Raw genomic sequence first — 23,391 nt, 5'->3', positions numbered from 1 at the left:
TGATGCGTCCAGTCAGTCTATTGCCCCTCTGTATCTGATACAGGGAAGTGCGAGTAGGCAGGGGCTATGAGCAGCAGCATCATCCAGTTCAGATCACCCATTATGTTGATGCTGTTCTGTCCTCCATCGACCAATTCAACCTACAATGAATTTTCTTAACCCCATGGCTCTACTTTCATATGGTCAGTTTCAAAGTAAGGAAGGCACCAGCATCTTTGCGAGCAGGTGCAAATCATAAGAACTCCAATCGTGCTCACATGTTGAATGTGTGTGAGGGTGAGCCACTGTTCTTCCAAATGCAAAGGTATCTTCTCCCCAGTTATCACAGAATGAAATAGAATATTAAACACAAGTTTGAAGTAGGGAGTGAGAGAGTGGCATCTTGCAAGGCAGGGGGGATTTGAAACTGCAAGTCTTGCCAGGTGTGTATCACTGTTTGAAATAGTGAGAGAATGTTATCTTGCAGGGTAGGAGCCATTTGAAACTGCAAGTGTCATTAGGAGTGAGTCATTATTTGAGCCAATGAAAAGAAAGGAGATATAAGCAGACTGTCCATTGTTTGAGTACGGAGTGTTAGAGTGGTCTGGCTATGGTCAGACTAGAGCAAGCAGAGGTGTAGGCTCTAAGTAAGCTTCCAGTAAGTTTTTAGTACATAGCTAGTGCACTATGAATGGGTCCAGAGTTAGTTGGATGTTTCTTGGGTGAGATGTAGGAACCTTGTGAGACCTCCAGTCTCCCTGATAGCTACATTTGCACAAAGCGCAGCTCTTTAGAGACCATGTTAAGGAACTGGAGCTGCAACTTAATGACCTTCAGCCGATAAGGGAGAATGAGGAAATAATAGATAGGAGGTGCAGGAAGAGAGTCCTCCTTTGGTTGAAAGGGCAGGTACTTGGGTGGTTATCAGGAGAGCAAAAGGGAATAGGCAGCCAGTGCAGAGTACCCCTATGGCCATCTCCCTCCATTATGCTGCTGGGGATGGGGAAACAACCTGCCAGGGAGAGCTGATCCGGTCTCTGGCACTGAGTCTGGCTTTGTGGCTCAGAAGGGTAGGGGAAGAGAAGAAGCGATCTGTAGTGATAGGGAATTTGTTGGTTGAGGGTAGAGAAAAGAGGTTTTGTAGATGAGAATAAGATTCCTGGATGGTTTTTTGCCTCCTGGGTGCAGGGTCAGGGACATCTCAGATTGAATCCACAGCGTTCAAATTTGGAAGAGTGAGCAGCCAGAGGCCATGGTCCATGTCGGTACCAATGACATGGGTAGGATGGATGACAAAGTCCTGCAAAATGTATTCAGGGATTAAGGTGCCAAGTTAAAGGAGAGAGTCTCCAGGATTGTTACCCATTCCATGAGCTAGTAAGGCCAGAAATAGGAAGATCATACAGCTTGTAACATGTCTAAGGAGTGGGTGCTGGAGGGAGGGCTTCAGATTTTTTGATCATTGGACTCTCTTCCCGGGAAGGAGGGGCTTGTACAGAGGGATGGCTTTTAGCTGAAATAGAGGAGGACTAACATCCTGGTGGTAAGGATTGTTAGTTCTGCACATGATAGAGCAGGACTGATTAAAGGGGAAGTGGAGGCATTACTAGTCAGGGAAAATGTCACTGCAGTGCTCAGTGAGGACAGACTGGAGAGTTCATCTGGTGATGATTTATGGGCTGAACTGATGAATAAGAAATATATGACCGCATTAATGAGATTATAATTATAGACGACCCAACAGCCTATGGGATTTAGAGGTGCAGATCTGTAGAGAGATCACAGACTGTTCTGACAGCAGGTGATTTTAACTTTCACATATTGATTGAGACTCCCATACTGTAAAAGAGGTAGATGTGATAAAGTTTGTCAAAAGTTACCTTCATAAGTCCATGGAAGTCCCAACTAGAGAGAGTACAATACTATATCTCCTATTAGGGAATGAGACAAGGCGGGTGACAGAAATTTGCGTAAGGGAACACTTTGCATCTAGTGATCATAATGCCTTTAGTTTCAAGGTGATTATGGAGAGGAAAGGTCTGGTCCTCAGGTTGAGGTCCTAAATTGACGAAAGGCCATCTTTGATGGTATCAGCAAGAATCTGGTAAATACAAATTGGGATCGGTTGTTTTCTGGCAAAGCTGTACCTGGTAAGTTGAAGTGAAATTTTGTGAGTACGGAACTTGGATGTTCCTGACAGAATAAAAGGCAAAGATAACAGATTTTTGGAATGTTGGTTTTTGAGACATATTGAGGCCCTGGGTAAAAAAAAAGGAGGTGCATAACAGGTATAGGCAGGTAGAAACAAATGAGATACTGGAGGAGTAAAATAAATGCAAGAGAACACAGAAGGAAATCATGAGGGCTAAAAGAAGACGTGAGGTTGCTCTGACAAACAAGCTGAAAGAGAATCCTGGGGGCTTCTACAGATACACTAAGAGCAAAAGGATAGCAATGACAAAACTGTTCCTCTGGAAGATCAGAGTGGTAACCTATGCTTGGAGCTGAAAGAGATGGGGGAGATCGTAAATGGATTTTTTTTTTCATTGATATATACTCATGAAATGAACACAGAGTCTATAGATGTGAGGAAATGCAGCAGTGAGGCTGTACAGATTACAGAGAAGGAGGTGCTCGTTGTCTTGAGGCCAGTTAGGATGGATAAACTCCCAGGGACTGCCAAGGTGTTCCCTTGATCCTGTAGGAGTCTAGTGCAGAAATTGCAGGGTGTCCAGCAGAGATATTTAAAACATCCTCAGGCACAGGTGAGGTGCCAGAGGATTGGAGGGTAGCTAATGTTGTTCTGCTGTTTAAGAAGGCCCTAAGTATAAGCCAGGAAGTTATAAGCCAGTGACCCTGACATCAGTAGTGGGAACATTATTGGAAGGTATTCTAAGGGACTGGATATGTAAGTATTTGGATAGAAAGGAACTGATTAGGGATCGTCAGCAAGTTCACATGTGGTAAGTTATGTCTAATCAACCTCATAGACTGGAGGCCTGTGACTGGTGGAGTGCCACGGGGTTTGGTGCTGGGTCTGCTGTTCTTTGTCATCTAGATAATAACGTGGTTAATTGAATCAGTAAATTTGCCGGTGAAACCAAGATTGGGGGTATAGTGGACAGTGAAAAAGATGATCAATGCTTGCAGCGGTATCTGGATCAGCTGGAAAAAATGGCTGAAAAATGGCAGATGGACAAGTGTGGGGTTTTGCATTCTGGTATGACCAGTCAGGATAGGGGTTACAAGGTTACAAGGCACTGAAGAAAGTGGTGGAATAGAGGGATTTGGGAATAAAATATCATAATTCCTTAAAAGTGGTGTCACAGGTAGATAGGGTGGTAAAGAAAGCTTTAGGCACATTGGTCTTGATAGATCAAAGCATTGAGTGCAGGAGTTGGGGTGTTATGTTAAAGTTGTATAAGACATTGGTGAGGCCTAATTTGGAGTACTGTATGCAGTTTTGGTCACCTATCTACAGGAAAGGTGTAAATAAGATTGAAAGAGTGCAAACAAGATTTACAAGGATGTTGCAATGAGGTTAGGTGAGACTGCAAATAGAGTACTTGGGCTATGAGTGAAAGGTGAAATGTTTAAGGGGAACATGAGGAAGAACTTCTTCACTCACAGGTGGTGAGAGCATGGAACGAGCTGCCAGCACAAGTGGTGGATGCAGGTTCATTTTCACCATTTAAGAGAAACTTGGATATGTACTGCACATGGATGGAGGGATATGGAGGGCAATCGTCTGGATACAGGTCGAAGGGAGTAGGTAGATTAATGGTTCAGCACAGACTAGGTTAGTTAAAGGGCCTGTTTCTGTGCTACAGTGTTCTTAAAAGACCTTTAGTTGTTCTCCAAATGTGACTTTTGACTAAATTGTGGAAAGGTTAGATTTTTTTTAGATTAGATTATGAGGACACGCAGTCCTCTTTTATTGTCATTTAGTACTGCATGCATTAAGAAATGATACATTGTTCCTCCAGAATGATATCACAGAAACACAAGACAGACCAAAACTAAAAAAAACTGACAAAAACCACATAATTATAACATATAGTTACTGCAGTGCAAAGCAATACCGTAATTTGATAAAGAACAGACCATGGGCATGGTAAAAAAAAGTCTCAAAATCTCTCGAAAGTCCCAACATCTCACGCAGATGGTAGAAGGAAGGAAAACTCTCCCTGCCATGAGCTTCCAGCGCCGCAAACTTGCCGATGCAGCACCCTGGAAGCACTTGACCACAGCCGACTCTTGAGTCCGTCTGAAAACTTTGAGCCTCCCACCAGCCCTCCGACACCAAGCACCAAGCACCATCTTTGCTGAGAGTTTCGACCCCGGCCCTGGCAACAGGCAATAGGCAAAGCTGAGGATTTGGGGTTTACAATGCTTTCACAATATAATTTCCACAATGAAAACCAATTTTTTTTTCCTACAATAATACTTTTCCTATAACAGTTCAGTTACAAATACAGGATTTTACAAATGATCTGGTTAATTAAAGTGATGCAATAAAATCACCACTGACTTTTTGAAGTTTGATCAGCAAGCTAGTTAGTAGATCTGAAAATTTAATGATATTCAAAACCTACATATTGGTTTGCCTGATCCAGTTGTGCTGCTTCTTCATTCACAGAGATTTTGATGGAAGAACTAAACAAACAAACAAATGAAAATAAGGTTTTGCCTCATTTAAATTACATGCAGCTTGCTCTTCGAAGTCATTTTGTCATGACGGAGTATCATCTCAAGGGCAGATTTACTGCTGGAACAAATTATGAGACACTGAAGTATGAACCAGCCAGATATTTCTTCCGGAATTATGCTTTTTGTTACCATAGCGATATCGTCATGACCACACAGGCAAAGTAGAAACTGCTAATGTGTTTTAAATAAAAGCATACAGAGTAACAGATGAGGTACCATTTCCACTTTTGTTCAATTCAGGTCAAAATTCTGCACCCCAGAAAGAAGGGAAAGGATGGATCAGAAATTATAATGTTGTTACACATGTAATACATTGTAATACACTGCATTGTGTGAGGAACGTAAATTTGTTAATCATTCAAAAAGGCCAATACTTTATGTATAGAAGCTCGCCAATGATCCTTTTTCGCCACTTAAAGTACATCAAAATGTTGATTTTGTTTCCCCTAGTTAAATAAATCTGCATGGGTGTTACAACCTGGGTTAAATTCCCACTGTTGCCTGTAAGAAGTTTGCACATTCTCCCCCGTGACTGCATGGGTTTCCTCCAGATGCTCTGGTTTCCTCCCACAGTCCAAAGTTGTACCGGTTGGTCGGTTAATATTCGTTGTAAGTTGTCCCGTAATTAGGTTAAGGTTAAATCAGGGAAATGCGTATGACCTTGGGGGATCTTAGAGAGGCAGTTTCCAGCAGAAGGTTTGGTGTGCAGGGGTACTTGAGGTCACGAAGAGTCGGACTGAACAACTAGTTCAGGGATCGCTGGACGGCACAGCTCAAATGGCTAGAGGGGCTTATTCTGTACTGTATCTCAATAAATAAATAAATAAACGATTTCAAATCAAATCAAGTTTAATTGCTATTCAAACCATATGTGGATACAGCTGTATGAGACAACATTCCTCTGGGACCAAGGAGGAAAAACTTACACATGCATTCCAAGAAAGGAGGGGGAAAAAAATAACATTATCATGCAAGAAAACAAATTTTTAGTCCAAGTCCCGCAAGTTGATGGTTCCTGGCAGTCCAGTCTGTAATTCCACTGATCTAACACTGGAGGGCAACACCAACTGAGATCGGACACCATACTACAACACAAGCCTGAGGACTGAGGGCTAGTCCTAGCTACAACCAATGCAAAACTGCTGCCTTGCCGCCTGTCTTACCACCAAACGAGGGAAGCAGGCTGCAGCAATCAATGTCCATCACAAAAGAAATGGTAATTGAGAACCAAAGCCTTTTTATTAATGCTTACCTTATCAAAAATTCGTCTGAAGATGAACTATTCAGAATTGTTGGGAATATAGTTAGAAGTTAGATCTAAGGACAGTTAGAAGAGTGGGCTGAAAGATGGCAGATGGAGTTTAATGCTGAAAAATGTGAGGTGCTACATTTTGGTAGAACTAATCAAAATAGGACATACATGGTAAATGGTAGGGCATTAAAGAATGCTTTAGAACAGAGGGATCTAAGAATAATGATGTATAGTTCCCTGAAGATGGAATCTCATGTGGATAGGGTGGTGAAGAAAGCTTTTGGTTTGCTGGCCTTTATTAATCAGAGCATTGGGTATAGGAGTTGGGATGTAATGTTGAATTTGTATAAGGCATTGGTAGGCCAAATCTGGAGTATTGTGTACAGTTCTGGTCACCGAATTATAGGAAAGAGGTCAATAAAATTGAGAGAGTACATAGGAGGTTTACTAAAATGTTGCCTGGGTTTCATCTCCTAAGTTACAGAGAAAGGTTGAACAAGTTAGGTCTTTATTCTTTGGAGCGTAGAAGATTGAGGGGTGACTTGATAGAGGTGTTTAAGATTCTGAGGGAGATTGATAGAGTTGACGTGGTTAGACTTTTTCCATTGAGAGTGGGGAAGATTCAAACAAGAGCACATGGGTTGAGAATTAGAGGACAAAAGTTTAGGGGTAAAATGAGGGGGATCTTCTTTACTCAGAGAGTGGTAGCTGTGTGGAATGAGCTTCCAGCAGAAGTGGTTGAGGCAGATTCTATGTTGTCATTTAAAGTTAAATTGGATAGATATATGAACAGGAAAGGAATGGAGGGTTATAGGCTGAGTGCAGGTCGGTGGGACTAGGATAGGGTAAGAGTTCGGCACGGACTAGAAGGGCCGAGATGGCCTGTTTCCGTGCTGTAGTTGTTATATGGTTATACATAGTACGAACAGGACAAAGTGGATAAGGAATTGCTGAAAAGTGGTTTGCATTCACTATAATCAGACTGCAAAAACACCTCCACGGTTATTAATCTGATTAACACAATCTAACTCTACCAAGCAGAAATAAGAAAGAGATAGATGCAAAATTTGAATCTAAAAAGAAACCTAAAAAAATTACCATGAAGTTCCTGCCTCATTTGTAAAACAGGGGAATGATAACTTCACCTTTACAAAGTGATCATAAAATATTCATTCTACTTGCAGGTTTTAATAATTTAAGGCATTTGAAATAATGAAGTAATTCTCTTACACAGAATAAAAGTCTGAAAAACAAACTTCTGTCTGGGAACAAGCAGTGTGGCATTCACGCAGAAGAGGTAGGTTTATTTTGTCATGATTTGGTAGACACACTTGAAGCTAGAAGTATCTTTAGGCATTTAAATTAATGCTGATATTTTTTATCCCTTCTTATCTTGCTTCTGCAGTCCAAAAGGATCCAGTCACAGCTTAAGGAGCTACGCTATGGGAAGAAGGATTTGATTTTTAAGGTGAGACCACAATTGCATGAGTCGGCATGATTTACATAGGTAAGGAGTAACACTATGATAAGATTATTAATATTTCCACTTTTGAACAAGTACAGATTAAATATCATTTCCAAATATATAGAGGATGAAAACTTCTGAGTCATAAAACTACATTCAATGGTCATTGTATTAGGTACACCTATATACACTCTTGTTAATGCAAATATTTAATCAACCAATCATGTGCCAGTAAGTCCATGCACAAAAGCATGCAGGCATAGTCAAGAGGTTCAGTTGTTCAGAAGAAACATCGGAATGAGGAAGAAATATGATATGAATGACTTTAACTGTGGAATGATTGTTGGTGCCCTTTGGGGTGATTTGGGTATCTCAGAAACTGCTGATCTCTTGGGATTTTCATGCACAGCAGCCTACGGAGAACAGTGAAAAATACAAAATATCCACTGAGTGGTGTTTCTGTGCGCAAACATACCTCATTAACAAGGGAAGACAGAGGAGACTGGTTCAAGCTAACAGGAAAGTGACAAATACTCAAATAGCTATATGGACAAGGAAGGAATGGAGGGTTATGGGCTGAGTGCAGGTTGGTGGGACTAGGTGAGAGTAAGCATTCGGCATGGACTAGAAGGGCTGAGATGGCCAGTTTCCATGCTATAATTGTTATATGGCTATATGGTTAAACACATGTCACAGCAGTGGTGTGTAGAAGAGCATCTGTGAATGCACAACGTGTTGAACCTTGAAGTGAATGGACTACAACAGCAGAAGACCAGAAACATACACTCAATGGCTACCTTATTAAGTACAGGAGGTTACTAATAAAGTGGCCAGTGAGGGTACAACTGATCAGGAAGAACTACAGACATTATTTCTGGTGAAATTATTTTTCACCATCACCACTCAAAACAGCTGATTTTTTTTTAGAGCATATCACATAAAACAGTTCAGCACAGGTAAAGGATATTCAGCCCATGATATCAATGCAGACCATGCATGATCTACATCCTTCCATTCCACGCCTGTTCATGTGATTATCTAAATGCCTCTCAAACATTGCTTGTATCTGTTTCTACCACTTTGCTGGGACAATTCAGTGTTAAAAAAAAAAACCTGCCAACTGTCCCCCTTCACCTTAAAGCTATGCGCTCTATTATTTGAAATTTTCAACTTTCTTCCCATGAAGGCAAATACTAGAGATGCTGGAAATCTAAAACAAAACAAAGGTTCTCCAAATAATCAACAAATCAGGCAACAGTTGTGACAAACGTGGTTGAGCTAATGTAATTTTGAATGACTTTTGAGTTAGCTTAAGTCTTGCTCCTGACTGCTCTAATGAGTATTTCTTTTATTCTGTTACTGTTTTTTTCCCTAGTCATCAGTTTTATATGCTGTGTCGTATGACATGGGCAATCATTGTCTTCATGATAGTTCTTGGCAAATTTTTCTGCAGTAGTGCTCTGTTATTGTCTTTCCGGGCAGTGCATTCACAAGATGGGTTGTCCCAACCATTAATCAATACTCTTCAGAGACTGTCTACCAGGCTTCAGTGGTTACATTCCCAGGACTTGCAATACACACCAGCTTCTCTTACGACCATCCACTACCTGCTTCCGTGGCTTCACGTGACCCTGATCAGGGGAGCTATGCAGATGTTACACCTTGTCCAAGGATGAGCTGCAGGCTTGTGGAGGAAAGGAGTGCCTTACATCTTTTTTGATAGAGATGTATCTCTATCTCATCACCTATACTTTATAGTATATTGTATAATAAAAGCTTTTATTTCTTTTAAAGGATTTGCAATCCCATCTCTACATAGCTTTGAAGTAAAATGAACTAATTAATAATGGGGAATGTAGCTGAATAAAATTAGTTTTAATGTTGAGAATTATGGCAAATAAAGTAGTTTTTTTTTCTGTTAATAGATGAACTAGAAACAATGGAGTTTTATTTTCCAATGGAAACAATTCATTTTCCAGAATCACATATAGAGATTTTATAAAAATATTCACAAAAGGTACTATTAGCAAAATTCTAATGATCACTGAATTAGTTGCGTCAGCAATTTAAGTTTTGATTTAACCGCAAACAATTTCCAGCACTTTCTATTTCAGTTTCTGATTTCCAGAAATTCACGTGTTTTTATGAAGTAGTTGGTTAATTTTTTTGTAGTGAGTAGAATAGTTTTAGGTATTGACCCAAATTGTGTGGCCATTATTTGGCAATGGCTCTGAGCGTTTCTGCCTACAAAGATCCAATGAGACTTTCCGATTTTCCAAAGTGCGTTGCTGCCAGGGATCAGTTCAAATGATCCCCTAGGACACATCAAGTGTGATAATGTTAGAACAGCTGAGAACTCTTAGCAGCAAACAAAATTGCTGAAAACACAATTTCCAACTTGCTTTTAAAATCTATTACAGAGGTATAAATAAAGACTGGTATATAAACTAAAAGCAGGAATATCATAAATGAGCATCTTAAAACATAAAAATGTATTTGTTTTAAAATCCATCATATTTTGCCATTTTTATGCGTGGAAATTGCAATGCACATACGTGACTGCAATTTGGAGCTAGGCACATTGTTTATCTGTCACTGTCACCAGCTTAAAATTCACAGACAATAAAACAAAGTACAGTATGAGAATTTCTGGGTTTTTACTTCAGTGGTTCTTGACAGTGCTTAGATTCACTTGAGTTCAAATGTTTTTTTCTTGCTTGCAGGGGAGAGGGTTGTAATTGGTGTAGTCCATGCAGGGGAGCTGAATCTGCTGTAATTAAACTGCATAAGTGTTTGGAAATCAGAAATCTGTTGTCAGTTTCACAGAGCAAATGATAAGAGTTCTGCTGCCATTACCACCACAAAATGCTGGCAATTAAAAAATAAAACCATTACGTCTCAAGGTTTTTTTTAGTTAATCCATGAAAGAATGGCAAAATGGATCATTAAAGGAGAATAAAGAAAAGAAAATGTTACTATATTTTGACCTTGGTTTTACAATGAAGATTGGAGAAGTTCTAGGCAAGATGCCATAATGCATATGAATGGGAGTAAGGCGGGTATAATGGACAACCTGTATGTCAACACAGCACATGTATTTACTTAGATACACTTTAGAATCAATAAGAAACGTAAGAAATAAATGCCATGTTTCTGGTTGTGAAGTTTACATTCAAATGTGCTATACTCTGGGTTAGTCATGTGGTAAATTTTATCCTATGGTTGGAAGAAAATAAATCACATCAATTGTCCCATTTCTAAAGGAAGAATATTTTAAAAGGTGTCATAAATTTTAGGTGAAATGAGAACAGAGTGATTTTTAATTCAGCATGAATCTAAATATCCAATGAAGCCAAAGGGGATTTTTTTTCCAACTTAAGAAAAATGTAAGTTATCATAATCCAGTTTGTAGTAGACGTGCTCAGAATTGCCATAAGTTTAGAGTTGAATGAGGTAGGCATTTGTGAGTTCAAAGTAAAATTTATTATCAGAGTACATACATGTCACCACATACAACTCATTTTTTTTCTGCAGACGTGTTCAGCAAATCTATAGAACAGTAACTGTAAACAGGATCAATGGACAACAAACTTTGCAAATGCAGATATAAATAAGTAGCAATAAGTAATGCGCATGAAATAACAAGATAAAAGAGTCCTTAACTTATCCCCTTTTGTTCTAGAGCCCGATGATTGAAGGGTAGTAACTGTTCTTGAATTTGGTGGTGCAAGTCCTGAGTTGATATGGCAGATGATGAAAATGCTAAACTGTTGCAATGACAAATGCTCTTATATCATGTGTAAAGGTCCCACACCATCAGATTTAGGAACAATTATGTTCAACCATCATGCTCCTGAACCAGAGTAAATAGCTTTGATAATAAATTTATTAGTTAATTATTTTACTGAGGAGATTGAGAAAAGTGGGCTCCTTTTCACACCACCATTCTAACCAATTATTACGGGAGCACCATTGAGAGTGTCCGGACTAGCTTCGTCACCATTTGGTATGGGAATTGCAAGACATGTGACCACAACACCCTGCAAAGGATTGTAAGGACAGCTGAGAGGATTATCAGTGACACTCTTCCACCCATCCGGGAGTGTTGCCTAAGCAGGGTCCTTAGCATTGCTGATGATGTGTCCCATCTGTCACACAATCTTGTTGACCCCTACCATCAGGCAGGAGGCGTCATAAATGCACCTTATTATTTCTTAATTTGTTTGTGGTAATTATACTTTATGTGCTGTGTGTGTGTGTGTGTGTGTGTGTGTGTGTTGATGTACTAAGTTGTGCACCTTAGTTCGGAGAAATGTAGTTTCAATTGGTGGTATATACAGTATATACAAGATTGAATGACAATAAACTTAAACTTAAACTTTACTTAAAATAACAAATGAACTGTTGGAGGAACTCAATGTGCCCATAACACATGTGAAGGCAAAGGGATGGTAAACCTTTTTGGTTGAGAGCCAGCATCCTGACATAGGAACGCTAGGGAAAACATTAAGCAGTCTTTTCCCTACGCAGAGGCTGATTGACTTGTTGAGTTCCACCAGTGGATTGTTTTTCTTGCTCCATCTACATTGTCTTCTGTCCACGTTCTCAATGTATCTATTTCACCCAGGGATGCTTAATGTCAACATGAGGTATTTGAAATGAGACGTGAAAGGCAGCTTGGATGTTTGACTCTAGCATCCACTGGCTTAATGAGAACTTGGAAAACTTACACAATGCTATTATTACTCAGTCCATTATGATTTTCTCCTAAAACGTTGTTTATTAATGGCTCTTCAGGTGGCTGTAGAGGCTGATTGGGGATAGACGTAACCAGGATTTAAGGGTGGATTCCCTTAATGGAGAATGCCTGTGTGTGGCTTTGTCTACTGTAGGAAGGTTGATGCACAGGCAGTCACCACACAGTCTTGGACAGTTCGGTGTCAGGGTCCAGTGACATGGACTGCAAGACATCTGTAGACCCTTCCCTTCCTCTGCCTTCACTACCATTAACTTCCGCCCACTCCACCACTGAAGTCTTGGTTAGATCGATCTTAGTCTAGAACCTCCTCCTTGACCTGACCACCAAAGGTGACCCTAACAGGAGCCAAGTATCAAATGGGTAAACCCCAGAGGGTACTACTCTTGGGATCCTACAAACTCACAAGCCTCTCCACCACAATAATCCTGAGAGAAGATTATCAAACAATATAGTGATCAGCAAATACATTTTAATTTTCCAGTTAGGGAGTTCATTTAGAAAGAGTGTAAGGCAGAGATAAGACAACTGAGTTGTGGTGTCAACAAATCGCTGAATAATATCTCCAAATATAAATTCTCTGCAGAAGCACAGTTTCTATCATGTTAAACAAATCAACTCATTTTCGTTGAGGGAGAAATTGAATCAAAGGATGGCTGCCATTCATTATTTCTAAATCAGTGAAGTACCGATCCATTGTGGATCTGTACAGTCCTTTAGTCATATTTCAGCTTGAATAGTGAAGTACCTCGTTCAGTATCAATCAGTCAGGCAGAAGCAAAACATTTGAATAATAAGAGTGATCCAGGAGATTGATCTGTAAAGTCAGATAAATGCTTATGAGGGAAGGCTGGTGAACGTTTAGCCTTAAAACTCTGCGACAGATAGATAAAATTTGTTAATGTGTTTGAAGTATTTTATAGCAATGGGAGCAAAGATTACTGCTTCAAAACCAGCTATCAATACAGGACAAAAGAACAAAGTTTCAAACTATATAAAAAAAGCAAACTTAAAACTCTACTTAAAAGCACATAAAATGTGATTTACCTTGGTATGGAAAACAATTATAGGAAAGGCTCACGCATATGAGAAGAATAGCCAGAACGGGCTATTGACGTTCGTTATGGGTATTTATTATTGGGATGTAATGTTGAATTTGTATAAGGCATCGGTAAGGCCAAATCTGGAGTATTGTGTACAGTTCTGGTCACTGAATTATAGGAAAGATGTCAATAAAATTCGGAGAGTACAGAGGAGGTTTACTAAAATGTTGCCTGGGTTTCGTCTCCTAAGTTACAGAGAAAGGTTGAACAAGTTAGGTCTTTTTTTCTTTGGAGCATAGAAGGTTGAGGGGGGACTTGACAGAGGTGTTTAAAATTATGAGGGGGATTGATAGAGTTGACGTGGTTAGACTTTTTCCATTGAGAGTGGGGAAGATTCAAACAACAGGACATGGGTTGAGAATTAGAGGACAGAAGTTTAGGGGTAACATGAGGGGGATCTTCTTTACTCAGAGAGTGGTAGCTGTGTGGAATGAGCTTCCAGCAGAAGTTTTGAGGCAGATTCTATGTTGTCGTTTAAAGTTAAATTGGATAGATATATGGAGAGGAAAGGAATGGAGCGTTATGGGCTAAGTGCAAGTCGGTGGGACTAGGTGAGAGTAAGAGTTCGGCACGGACTACAAGGGCCGAGATGGCCTGCTTCCATGCTGTAATTGTTGTATGGTTATATGGTTATTATGATTTAATTTGATTTTCAAAAGACATAATAGATGATTTAACACTTGATAGTTTTGTGAAAGATGAGTCACTCTTTGGTAACATTGTCAGGGCAGAAAAATGACTTTCAAGTGTTTTCTGTCGTCTCCCAGCAGCTTGGTTGTTGCTGCTATTGTGTTACTGTATTTATTATTATAAAGAGCTAACTACATTCTTATGTGAGAGATTGCACAGAAAACTCACCACAACCACACATCCCTGTCATGATGTTGCTTTGCTGAGTATTGTGGGCATGCTATGTTAGCATGGGAATGTGTGGCTACTCCTGCAGGCTGCCACAGGCACATCGTTAGACTGCGATATTATTAATGCAAGCAACACATTTCACTGTATGTTTCAATATCATTTATTTGCTTTGTGCCATGTCATATGATATGGGCGCAAATTTCTTGCAAATTTTTCTGCGGAAGTGGTTTGCCATTGTCTTCTTCTAGGCAGTGTCCTTACAAGGCGGGTGATCCCAGCCACTATCAATACTCTTCAGAGATTGTCTGTCTGGTGTCGGTGGTCGTATAACCAGGACTTGTGATATGCACCAGCTGCTCATACGACCATCCACCACTTGCTCCCATGGCTTCACAGGACCCTGATCAGGGGGCTAAGCAGATGCCACACCTTGCCCAAAGGTCACCTGCAGGCTAGTGGAGGGACCTTACACCTCCTTAGTTAGAGATAGTTAGAGACATATCTTCACCCCACCACCCATATGTTTCAATATACATATGATTAATAGATTAATCTGAACATGAATCCACAAATTCTAAAGTAAAGAAGGCAAATGAAATGTTGCCATTTATTTCGAGGGGAATAGAATATAAAAGCAAGGAGATAATGCTGAGCCTTTACAAGACACTAGTCAGGCTGCACTTAGAGTATTGTCAACAGTTTTGAGCCCCATATCTCAGAAAGGATGTGCTGGCATTGGAGAGAGCCCAGAGGAGGTTCATGAGGATGATTTCGGGAATGAATGGATTAACATTTGTGGAGCGTTTGGCAGCTTTGGGCCTGTACTCGCTGGAATTTAGAAGAATGCAGGAAGATCTCATTGAAACCTACCCAATATTGAAAGGACTGGATAGGGTAGATGTGGAGAGGATGTTTCCTATAGTGGGGGTATTAAGAACTAGAGGGCACAGCCTCAAAACTGATGGGCGACCCTTTAGAACAGAGGTAAGGAGGAATTTTTTTTAGCCAGAGAGTAGTAAATCTGTGGAATACTCTGCCACAGACTATAGTTTAAGTCCGTGTGTTTATTTAAAGTGGAAGTTGATAGTTTCCTGATCAGTCAGGGCATCAAAGGATATGGCAAAAAGGTAGGTGTATGAGGTTGGGTGGAATCTGGGATCAGCCATGCACAGACACAGACACAGATAAAGAGAAACCACTTTCAGTGTCTACCAATTTCAGAGAACACCAATTATTATTAAAAAAGACAGGGTTAACATAAGAGACAAAAATCAGAAAATGTTGGAAGCACTCAGCAGGTCAGGCAGCACCTGCAGAAAGAGAAACAAGGATAATATTGACCCTTCAGGTGTGCCTCAAATAGCCTCTGACAACTAAGTCCGACTCCTTAGCTACTAAGCCTGGAGAACCATTTCTACTGATGGGAGAAGGGGAAAAGTCAGGCTACTGGTGCCATAAAACCAGTTGCTTCAGGAAGATGGGGCTTGTCAGCTTCTAGGAGAAGGAAAACTGAACCCAAACCTCCGCTGCCTTCCAGCTATACCTCCACATGGGGAAGGCTTAGGGAGTAACCTTGAAAGAAAAGTCCCGAGCTGGAGTCCCTAAGGCAGTCCTGCATTGTGTTCAATGCTGATTGGCAACTCCTGCAGTGCTGCTGATACCAAACTGTATTTGTCTGTGCTGTTCCCTTGGGTTCATCAATTGCATGGAGAGGGAGCGCTTGCTACATGGGCAACAGATTGCTCTCCATATCGTACTGCCCTGGCTTGTTTATCTCGACAGCTAGGATGAAATATCCATGGTCATCTCTGACCAACAGAGGCCACAAAGACCCTTCAAAAAGAAATCTAAAATTCCTCACTTCATGAGTATCATTTTTAATCAAGACAAATTGAAATCCACAGGATGAAATGGTGCTCAAGGAAAAGCTACTGATAAATTTAAGAGAAATTTGGATAAAGTGTGGTGAGGAAAGATAAGCAGGATGATAGAGAAGGGTTGATTGTGTGGAATTACTTGTATGGCTCTACCAAAGAAATAGAATGACTGTGTCATGTCAGATCTGGCTTGATTTGAACGATTAACTGTCTAACCTTCCACAGGTGTTGCCCGATTTACAGAAATTTTCCAAAATTTGCTTTTATTTTTTTCATCAAGTATGAATTGGTCACAGTGATCTCAAAAAAATTGTTTGGAGGACAGAAAGAAAAATGAAGATATTACAGCCACATAGGAAAATTATAACACTTTCTAGGAAATAAAACATTGTAAAACCATGGAATAATGTCAGTAGTAGAACTTAGTGATGGAACCGAATTCAATCAGAAATTTTGAAAAAGGAATTAAATAAATATTTTAACAGGGAATCAAAATAAAAGGGAATGAAAAGAGGAGTGAGACTAATTGGATCACTCTTTCAAAGAACAATTCCACAGAGACAGCTGACTTGCTTTCATTTCAGCTGTACAGGTTCTGGGAGATTGAAAGTCCTGTGTGAGACTCTGCCATAGGTGAGACGGATGTGATTGAAGGGATGAATGAGTAGGGTTTTGGGGGATAGCACACTTCTTGTACATTTTTTCTGAACTTTCTCATGTCCTTGTTGTATAGAACATGGAACATGAAACAGTGCAGCGCAATGTCGTGCTGACCTTTTAACCTTCTCCAAGATCAATCTAGCCTTCCCCTCCCACATACTGTAGTCCTGCATTTTTTCTTTCAACCATATGCCTATCAAAGAATCTCTTAAATATCCCTAATGTATCTGCCTCTATCGCCACCTGTGTTCCACACTTCCACCACTCTGTGTAAAAAAAAAACCTATATCTGACTTTCTACCTATCCTTTCCTCGAATCACTTAAAAATGATACACACTGATATTAGCCATTTCTGCCCAGGGATAAAGGCACTGCTGTCCACTATAACTATGCCTCTTATAGAAACATAGAAAATAGGTGCAGGAGTAGGCCATTCAGCCCTTCGAGCCTGCACCGCCATTTATTATGATCATGGCTGATCATCCAACTCAGAACCCCGCCCCAGCCTTCCCTCCATTCCCCCCGATCCCCGTAGCCACAAGGGCCATATCTAACTCCCTCTTAAATATAGCCAATGAACTGGCCTCAACTGTTTCCTGTGGCAGAGAATTCCACAGATTCACCACTCTCTGTGTGAAGAAGTTTTTCCTAATCTCAGTCCTAAAAGGCTTCCCCTTTATCCTCAAACTGTGACCCCTTGTTCTGGACTTCCCCAACATTGGGAACAATCTTCCTGCATCTAGCCTGTCCAATCCTTTTAGGATTTTATACGTTTCAATCAGATCCCCCCTCAATCTTCTAAATTCCAATGAGTACAAGCCCAGTTCATCCAGTCTTTCTTCATATGAAAGTCCTGCCATCCCAGGAATCAATCTAGTGAACCTTCTTTGTATTCCCTCTATGACAAGGATGTCTTTCCTCAGATTAGGGGACCAAAACTGCACACAATACTCCAGGTGTGGTCTCACCAAGGCCTTGTACAACTGCAGTCGTACCTCCCTGCTCCTGTACTCAAATCCTCTCGCTATAAATGACAGCATACCATTCGCCTTTTTCACCGCCTGCTGTACCTGCATGCCCACTTTCAATGACTGGTGTATAATGACACCCAGGTCTCGTTGCACCTCCCCTTTTCCTAATCGGCTACCATTCAGATAATAATCTGTTATCCTATTTTTGCTACCAAAGTGGATAACTTCACATTTATCCACATTAAATTGCATCTGCCATGAATTTGCCCACTCACCCAACCTATCTAAGTCACTCTGCATCCTCTTAGCATCCTCCTCACAGCTAACACTGCCACCCAGCTTCGTGTGATCCGCAAACTTGGAGATGCTGCATTTAATTCCCTTATCCAAGTCATTAATATATATTGTAAACAACTGGGGTCCCAGCACTGAGCCTTGCGGTACCCCACTAGTCACCGCCTGCCATTCTGAAAAGGTCCCGTTTATTCCCACTCTTTGCTTCCTGTCTGCTAACCAATTCTCCATCCACATCAATACCTTACCCCCAATACCATGTGCTTTAAGTTTGCACACTAATCTCCCGTGTGGGACACCTCTATCATGTCACCTTGTCTTCCGTCGCTCCAATGAGAAAAGCCCTAGTTTCTCACTCTTTCCACATAGGACATGCCTATAGAGTGATTGCACCCATACTGACTCTGTAGACGATCCCACCACTGCATGCTCCCTTTCTGCAGTTGTGATACTATCCCTGATTACCAAAGCCACTCCCCCACTTCTGTTACCCCCCTTTCTGCTCCTTTTGTATCGGTCTGAAACATATAAATGACGGTATAGCCATCAGCCATTCATGTCCTTGCGACAGCCAAGTCTAAGTGGGTCACAACCCAGTGCTTATATGAGTTGATAAGTATATTACAATTGTTAAGGATGTTTTGAGAACAACCATAAAGTCTCCTCTCAGCCTTCTGGACCATCATTTATTGCAACACAATTCAAAGTATCAAGCTAATTTTGAAAGCCTGGTGTGGGGCATGCACATGAAGTTGAATGCTAAGTATACCTGACTAAAATTTATTGAGGCCTTGATGTTAGGGATGTTGATCTGGAAGAGCATGTTGAGTCATTTATATTACTAACGGATTTGGAATATTTTGAGCAGAACCTCGGCAATTCATTTGTTGATGCTTGTTGTAGGTAGTCCATGTTTATGAGGCCTCAACTAGACACTCGATGATGTCTAGTTTACATAGACATACATGCATTGATTTCTTTTGTCATAAGACATGAAAGAGAAGGGCCAAGGAAACACTGTGGTCAAGGAAACACTATATAAAATATCTATTTTTCATATAGATATCCATGATTGTTCCTGCTAATATCAAATATCATTTAAAGGAAATACCAGTGGATCTTCTAGGTCCATAGACAAAGGTTCAGCTGCACTTCCCAAGATGCCATGGCAATAGAGCAGAAGCAACAACGAGGGCTTTCATAATCATTAAAAGTAAACTTCCCCAGTGTCGGAGTGTTGGCAACAGCAAATCTTTTCATTTCTGCTCCAAATGTTTGCATCCTCATTACATGCTTGGCTTTCTAGGACTGCCAATGAATACATGTTTGTCTAAGCAATGTACTGACAGATTTTACTAATCAGGAAAAGAAAATGCAACAAAGACTGTAAAATTTTAATTACCTATCAAGTGCAAATAGATATAAATGGAAAGTGAAGAGTTCGGTATTATCAAAGGTAAATATAGTTTTAGAGTCCAAATTAGTCTCATCAATTAATTATTTTTCATATAGTTCCGTGGTGCTATATGAACTCATATGAACAATACTTAGCGGTAAATATGGAAATAATCCCGACAGATAGTTGTTCAGATATTAGCACACACGGGTGCTCATATGTTGAGGTACTTGCACAGAAAGAGAACTGATTTTAAAGTATAAATGGCAAAGTTTAATCCCAAAGATAAAAGGATATATAATGTTCAACACCTTCAGCTCAGTTTACTCAGAGTGCTGTGTGCCTAAGGTATTGGCATGAGCCCAAATAGATTCCATTCATGTGTATCCATGGCAACAAATAATCAAAGCAGCTTCAGTTGGACTATTGGAAGTCTAGTCTGTTATTTAGCTTGAAATACAATATCACATGCATCACGATTCAAAAATTTTAAAAAATGCTTACACGATGATAGAAAACATTACTCTATGGAATAGAGTTCTCTTCTTTTCACACCTTTCTCTACAAGTTGCCTTTAGATACCAGATGGCTTCAGGCTAAATGTGTTTTTTGACAAATTAATTTGCATAGAAAACATTAATTCACTAAATGTTTTAACATTCATCGTTTTGTCACGTCCTAAAATGTCACAGAGCTTTTAGACTCTCGAGCAATCATGATGGCATTAGGGAATATATCCTAGTTAATTCCCAAATCAAAACCTTTCCTGTTTCCTCATCCATATATTCTTGAATATGTCTTAAACGTCTTGGAATCTTTAAACAACCACATTCCACATCCTTATGACATATATGATTCATCTTAAGGATGTAGGCATTGTCAGAAATGAGGATGTTATTAACTATAATTAATCGTTTAAACTATGAGGACATGTACATCAAACCAGATAAGGACATTGGGCTTTTTATCCTCACAAATGCCTTTTTAGGACCACCTGGCAGTCAACTTCAGAAAAGTAAACCAAAGTGAGGAATAACCAACAAATTAATTAAGCTAATGGCTAATGGCAAAGCATATTTGACCAACTACTGTTTTCATTGTTTATAGGGAGCTGTGCTTTGTTGCAAGAGCCAATTTTTTTTGCATTTTCCAAGATGTCTTTATGAAATTAATAGCGAGACTGCTTTCTGATTAACTACAGTCCTTGGGTGAATGTAACCTCATTATGCTCTTTCAGGAATTAGATGCAGGAACGTTACACTTCCAAGTTCATATAGTCTGTAACTTGGAAGAGACCTGGGAGGTGCTCATGTTCCCACTCACTTTCTCACCTTAAATTTCTCAGTAGCAGTCATAGGTTGAGGATCTTCTGTCAAGTTCCTTGAAGTACTTTATACTTTACCTCAGGGAGAGACCGATGGAAGAGCTGGTGTGTCCTGGATAGTGTCAAGTTTTCTTGAGTGTTGCAGAGATTAAGGTGTGGTGCCTTTGCTTAATTCCGATTAACTTGGAATTTTGAAATCTGTTGTAGTAAGCTTACAATTGTTTAGCGAAGTACTGCTCAATCCAATCAATCCTAGTGCCTGCCATTATGTACTTTTTTTGAAATGGAGCAACCTTCATGGAAAATGTGCACATTCCATTCCATTCATTGGGTGGGCAGCAGCACAGCATCCAACAGGTATGTCATAACTTTAGTTTAAAATAGTAACAACTTCAACATTTGCAATCATGCCTTAAAAATTCAATTAATTGTCTTTTGCCTTTGGTCTGCTGGCAAGGCAGCAAGTCATCAAATGTCTGCAACAAAAAAAGCTGAATTAAAGATTTGAATAAAAAAGTTCTTCAGACAAAAGTTTCATGAGATTATGAATAGTGTTATCGGCTTGGTGAGGTGAGGGGATGACAATGTTGCAAGTGGAAAGTTTGATGTGCTGTATGCGATTTTACACTATTTTTCTACACGAATGGACATACGAAATAGGAATAATAGGGCACTTGTTCACTCAGAGCAGTTCCACCATTCAATAAAGCAAAAGGCTCATCTACATTTCCCTGCCTTCTGCCCATATCCCAGAAGTCCAATCAAGTATGTATCCATATCAAATTTGAATGCAACTAACGACTCAGTATCCAAAGTTCATATCTGGGTTAAAGAGCAGTCAGGGAGAGGAAATCCCCTCTCATCTTCAGCTTCTGTAGCTGGTCCCTTATTCTGAGACTATGGTAAATTCCTTATTTCCTGACAGCTGTATCAGGAAAAAAAACACCTTCATAGCTTCTGACTGGTCACGAAGAGCAGGGTGAGCGTCTTCAACGACTATCACCCACAGTAGCATTCACATATACTGTGATGAAATGCTTTGAGAGGTTGGTCATAGCTAGAATCAGAATCAGAATCAGGTTTATTTTCACCGGCATGTGTCGTGAAATATGTTAACTTAGCAGCAGCAGTTCAATGCAATGCATAATATAGAAGAAGAAGAAAAAAATAAAATAATAATAATAATAATAACAAATAAATAAGTAAATCAATTACAGTATACGTATATTGAATAGATTAAAAATCATGCAAAAAACAGAAATGATATATACTTAAAAGGTGAGGTAGTGTTCATCGGTTCAATGTCCATTTTGGAATCGGATGGCGGAGGGGAAGAAGCTGTTCCTGAATTGCTGAGTGTGTGCCCTTAGGCTTCTGTACCTCCTACCTGATGGTAACAGTGAGAAAAGGGCATGCGCTGGGTGCTGGAGGTCCTTACTAATGAATGCTGTCCTTCTGAGACACCGCTCCTTGAGATGTCCGGGGTACTTTGTAGGCTAGTACCCAAGGTGGAGCCGACTAAATTTCTAACCCTCTGCAGCTTCTTTCAGTCCTGTGCAGTAACCCCCAACCAGACAGAGATGCAGCCTGTCAGAATGCTTTTCATGGTACATCTATAGAAGCTTTTGAGTGTATTTGTTGACATAACAAATCTTTTCAAACTCCTAATGAAGTATAGTCGCTGTCTCCTGCCTAAGCAAGGACCTGGACCCACTGCAATTTGCCTATCACCAGAATAGGTCTACTGCAGATGTAATCTCACTGGCTCTCCACTTGGCCTTCGATCACCTCGACAGTAGTAATACTTACGTCAGGCTGCTGTTTGGTGAAACAGCTCAGCATGCAACACAATGTAACAGGGACATTGAGGAGTAGATAGGGAGACAGATTCTGGAAAGGTGTAATAATAACAGGGTTGTCGTGGTGGGAGATATTAATTTCCTAAATATCGATTGGCATATCCCTAAAGCGAGGGGTTTAGATGGGGTGGAGTTTGTTAGGTGTGTTCAGGAAGGTTTCTTGACACAATATGAAGATAAGTCTACAAGAGGAGAAGCTGTACTTGATCTGGTATTGGGAAATGAACCTGGTCAGGTGTCAGATCTCTCAGTGGTAGAGCATTTTGGAGATAGTGATCACAATGCTATCTCCTTTACCATAGCATTAGAGAGGGATGGGAACAGACAAGTTAGGAAAACGTTTATTTGGAGTAAGTGGAAATACAAGGCTATCAGACAGGAACTTGGAAGCATGAACTGGGAACAGATCTTCTCAGGGAAACATACGGGAAAAATGTGGCAAATGGTCAAGGGATATTTGCGTAGAGTTCTGCATAAGTACATCCCAATGCGACAGGGAAAGGATGGTAGGGTACAGGAACCGTGGTATACAAAGGCTGTTGTAGTCAAGAAGAAAAAAAGAGCTTATAAAAGGTTCAAAAAAACTAGGTAAGGATAGAAATCTAGAAATTTATAAGGCTAGCAGTAAGGAGCTTAAGAAAGAAATTAGGAGAGCCAGAAGGGGCCATGAGAAGGCCTTAGTGGACAGGATTAAGGAAAACCCCAAGGCATTCTACAATTATATGAAGAACAAGAGGATAAGATGTGAGAGAATAGGGCCAATCAAGTGTGACAGTGGAAAAGTGTGTATGGAACTGGAGGATATAGCGGAGGTACTTAATGAATACTTTGCTTCAGTATTCACTACAGAAAAGGATCTTGGCTATTGTAGGGATGACTTAAA

At 40.2% G+C, this 23,391-nt stretch overlaps 1 protein-coding gene across 5 annotated transcripts in view; it reads left to right on the top strand.

Moving 5' to 3' along the window:
• Positions 1 to 23,391, top strand: part of LOC140205260 (leucine zipper protein 2-like) — a 562,336-nt gene that overhangs the window by 430,496 nt on the left and 108,449 nt on the right. For all 5 annotated transcript variants that reach the window (XM_072272727.1, XM_072272728.1, XM_072272726.1 and 2 more), the window contains 2 exons: positions 7,176 to 7,238; positions 7,347 to 7,409. In XM_072272727.1, the coding sequence (XP_072128828.1) occupies positions 7,176 to 7,238; positions 7,347 to 7,409 (126 nt within the window). The remainder of the gene's footprint in view (positions 1 to 7,175; positions 7,239 to 7,346; positions 7,410 to 23,391) is intronic.

The sequence above is a fragment of the Mobula birostris genome, chromosome 11, assembly GCF_030028105.1.
Source record: "Mobula birostris isolate sMobBir1 chromosome 11, sMobBir1.hap1, whole genome shotgun sequence".
In the NCBI taxonomy this organism is placed as follows: domain Eukaryota; kingdom Metazoa; phylum Chordata; class Chondrichthyes; order Myliobatiformes; family Myliobatidae; genus Mobula; species Mobula birostris.
This window is presented reverse-complemented; position numbering and strand designations above follow the sequence as displayed.